The sequence below is a fragment of the Etheostoma spectabile genome, chromosome 13, assembly GCF_008692095.1.
Source record: "Etheostoma spectabile isolate EspeVRDwgs_2016 chromosome 13, UIUC_Espe_1.0, whole genome shotgun sequence".
Lineage (NCBI taxonomy): Eukaryota > Metazoa > Chordata > Actinopteri > Perciformes > Percidae > Etheostoma > Etheostoma spectabile.
In genome coordinates this window covers 24012929-24017189 of record NC_045745.1, presented here as the reverse complement: position 1 = coordinate 24017189, position 4261 = coordinate 24012929, and the positions used below count along the sequence as shown (strand labels likewise).

The window sequence follows — 4261 nt, the reverse complement described above, 5'->3', positions numbered from 1 at the left end:
TCTGTGTGTTTTGTCGTTGTGAACTGAGATATCATCGCAGCATGTACAATCTGAAATACCACTTGATGGCCAAGCACACAGCTGATGCCAGTTCTCCGCCCCCTCGTCAAAGAATTTTTTTCACCCTTTTTTTGATGGACACTGTTACACTGTGTGAGAGATCATTTGCTCCAAGTAAGAATGGTGGTGTTAAATTGAAAACTACAGTAAGCCATATGCCGATGTTGTTTTCAATAAAAAAACATTTGCACAAAGCAAGCCGATCCACTTTTTCATGTTGATAAGGGCATTAAAATGAGAAAAAAGAATGGGATAAAAATAAATCAAGGGTAATTTAGATTGGAAAAAAATGTGAATAATTGTGAGTTAACTCTGACATTAATGTGTTTGATCACGATTAAATATTTTAATTGTTTGACAGTACTAGTTATAAACCATAATTCCTGTATCACACTCTATAACCTTTGGTGTCTGTGTGTTTGTCTTAGTCTGTCTAGTGAACGTGCAGCGACAAGCCCATCGGAAAGTGCAGTTATAGTGACTTCTGTTGTTGAGTGCTTGAGGTACTGCATACTGCACAATACAGAAGAAGAAGAACAGAAAAAAATACAAACCATGCTTATTTCACAGCAGGTGGGATCACACCGTAGCACATACTTTTCCCATCATGTCGGATCTACTTAAGTCTTACATTGTTTTTTTGTTATTTTTGTAGCTCCTGCCACTACTAGAAAAGGCTCTTGGCAATCCCTCCCTTCAAAATGGTCCTCTTTTCCTTTCGGTCACTGAAATGCTTGTATCCTGGGAGAGAAGGGCAGGCCTACATAGTGAAGATGAAGCTAATGGCAGCAGCCATGTCTTTCAAGAACTTCTGGCAGACTTCTGGGATGGGCTTGGTCTTTTGTTTGTGCGTTATGCCGACAATGAGGATGCTGATCCACAAGCTTTGGAAGGGGTAGCCACCTTGCTGCAGGTGAATTTGGTTTTGGGGAATCTCTGGTTTAGACATGCAAGGATACAGCAGATCAATATGGCTGCCAGAGACACCATGTCACAATAAATAAATCTATTCTCACTGTGTTTTCAGGTAATGCGGTACCCTGAGAGAGTAAAAGGAAAGCTCCTCCAGAATAAGAAATCTGTCAAGATCTGTTTCTCTGAGCCAGAGGACAATGACAAAACTGGAGTTGAGAAGCCTGTTCAGACAGTATCGGAGCTGGTGAATGAGAAGCCATTTGGTTCCCTACACACCCAGCATTTTGAGGATGTAGTGTGTCAGCTGGCACAACTGTGCCTGGTGCATGTGACAGAGAAAAACTCGGAGAGACATCTTGTTTTCCTCTCTCTTCTCCTTCAATCTTTCCACACACCCAGGGTCTTCAGTGTAAGTCATATTTGACAATTAAAGATAAGAGAGTATTTCAATGTCAGTTGTTTTGTAATGGCCAAGTTTGTGAAAAATATGTACAATTGAAATAGATTAATCAAGTATAAAAATGTTGGCACACTCTGTGAAAAAATGTTTGCGGTAATTTTAAATTGTTTTAATTTTTTAATTAATGGGCTTGAACATGCAGAAACACTAGTATGGCCCGTAGAATAAAATATGAAAAGTATTTTTCTAACAATTCCATGATGCAATTAACTTTTGACTGTGCTCGTCTTAGACATTGGTCGAATTGGATGACAAAAAAATGGACAGAGAGCAGAGAGACGAGGTGATTATGAAGAATCCAGCAATGCAGTTCCTGCTGGAGCGGGTGGTGGTGTGGCTGGCTGAGAAAGGGCGCAGAGACACTGAACACCTGGTGGAGATGGTCTTCAGCTCCCTCTACGGCTGCAGCCACCAAGAGACCACACGCATCCTCAACCACATCACCACGGTAACAAGATGCACATGTCATTACATGTGACCTCACATTAATTCAAATCTTTCATGTGCAGTGTGATGATCCCCCTTGTGTCGTAGATTAACTCTTAATGGTGCTGTTTTTTTTGTTTATGTTTATGCTTTTCACTCTGGTTTCTAGATGGATTTACAGTGGGGAATTATCCTGCAAATTGTACAGAGGGTATGTGTCTTATTTTCATACAGATCAAAGTGTGTTATCTACCTATACATAAAATGTACATTGGTATAAACATCTGTGCTACTGTCCGTTCTGTCAGGTATGTGCAGATCCTGAGACTCTTAAAAGCTGTCGAGACTGGCTGAAAGGTTCAGTTCTGGGTGAGCAACTCCTGGGATTGACTGAGGAACTGTGCAAAGTGGGATGCAGCACGCCCAACTTTACCTCTTCTACCAGCAACCACAGTTGGACACTTATCAGCCTGGTCCTCTCTCGGCATCACAACAATGGTAAAACACAGACACACAGCAGCAAATCAGCAAATGTTTTTTAGAGTGGATTTTCCTATCAGTCACCAAACTATATACTCATCTTTTTATGTTTTTATTTGCCAGAGTCTCTGATAGGTGAGGTGTATATGGAAAAGATCTTAGAGAGGCTCCATGCCACTCTGTCTGAGACCAAGAGTCTGTCAGATGCAGGCAACATGGAGCCACTCATCTGCTTCATCTGTGATGTGGCCTCCACATTCTTCTCTTCTGTACAAGACTGTCTTCTGCTTCTCTCTGCTGAGGAACTCTTGCTCACGGTCTTCCAGCTCACAGCCCAAGATCAGACACTCACTCACCTGTCTGGTAGGCACTTGCATAGTGCACAAACATATATACTTTTCAGGGAGGCTAAATTACTAATTATTGTTATTACTTTCTAAGACTCACTTTTAGATAAGCTGAGACAAGTGTGTGTAGCTGGGGTCCAGTCATTGGTCCAACACTCTGAATATGAGGTCAAGGAAGGTGGTTTCCTGCACAGTGCAGCCCTTTGGGTTACAAACCAACTACTCACTGTCTCTCTGGATATTAAAAGGTAACTTAACGCCTTCTGTTAAAAAGAGGGGGGGCTTTGTTTTAATTCTTGCTAACTCTTCTTGTGGTTCTAGTTTGCAGATTCTTATTTTGGCTGTGGAGAACCTAGTGGAGACAATCATCTCTGTTTGCGATCAAGATTCCTCCCTCCTCATCCAGTTCTTTACACAACTGACGCCCAGCCAGACAGAATGGACTAGAATCAGACAAGCTTTACCTCCTCAGGTGAGCCAACCAAGGAGGGCTGCACGATTATGGCCAAAATATTCACGATTATTTTGATCAATATTGGCGTCATGATTATTTGTTGATTTTAATCAAAACAAATTTCATTGTCACATAGGGTATTTATAACTGTTTTCACATCCATATTGTGCTACATTCCTCTTATGTTAAAGTTGTAAGTTGTACATAGATACAGCTGCAACACATGTAAATGAAAATGACCTGAAAGAAATAGCCTAGGATATATTTAAAAAACAAAAACAAAATGTTTCTCTGAGAAAGCGCCTTGACTTGTTTTCAACAGTAACTGATTAAAAGCTAGGAAGAGAGAGTGAGTGCGATTGACGTATGCTACTCACAGAGTGACGGCTGATTCATGAATGGGTCCAGCACGGGTCAAATAGCGGGTCAGCAGAGTTACACACGTGTGTATGAAATGTCTGTATTGTCACTGCGCTGCATTTTTATGAACTCTGATATTCTGGCCATGGGTCACATCTCTCGCCCTGGTGTGGCAGGCTCCGTCTCACACGCTATTACTCTACGAACTGAAGTTAGTTGCATTCAGTAACTTCTGTGTTTTTCGCTGTGGCCGCCGCAACAGCAGAGTTACCAGCGAAAACACTTGTACAAGTACAGTTTTGCCTCTCATGCTTAACAATATACAGCTGTGTTAATAACAAAACTGTGGACAAATGTCAGAAGTGTGGACTGGTGCTGTTGCGGCTGTGTCTCACCATGTTGCTGTGAGTCGGTTGTGAATGGGGGGGGGGGCTGCACAGAGAGTAAGAGGAGAGATCCAAACACAGGCACGGCTTTATATCGATATAAACATCATTGGTTTGTTTATGGAGAGGCGGCGGGTGTGAGGCCGTTAGGTGCACCGGTGCAACCTAGGAAAAATATTACTCGCACCCTAGAGCCCTGTGAGCTAATGAACACTAACTAGCACTGGTCACTGCTGTTGTGTGGAAAAACAACACAGATGGGACAAAATGTGGCGTTTACTGGTAAATTGGTAAACCTTGTAACCGAGATATGACCGACTGCTATCTGTTGTGGATTTTCCTCACGTTACTCTGTCCTCTGTGACGGTCTACA

The 4261-nt window shown here is 42.1% G+C and overlaps 1 protein-coding gene across 1 annotated transcript in view; it reads left to right on the top strand.

Annotated features, from left to right (window-relative positions):
- Positions 1-4261, top strand: part of ltn1 (listerin E3 ubiquitin protein ligase 1) — a 16120-nt gene that overhangs the window by 5626 nt on the left and 6233 nt on the right. The window contains exons 9-17 of the mRNA XM_032532770.1: positions 489-633; positions 716-973; positions 1088-1384; positions 1668-1883; positions 2031-2072; positions 2170-2359; positions 2465-2704; positions 2783-2936; positions 3010-3160. Coding sequence (XP_032388661.1) covers positions 489-633; positions 716-973; positions 1088-1384; positions 1668-1883; positions 2031-2072; positions 2170-2359; positions 2465-2704; positions 2783-2936; positions 3010-3160 — 1693 coding nt within the window. The remainder of the gene's footprint in view (positions 1-488; positions 634-715; positions 974-1087; positions 1385-1667; positions 1884-2030; positions 2073-2169; positions 2360-2464; positions 2705-2782; positions 2937-3009; positions 3161-4261) is intronic.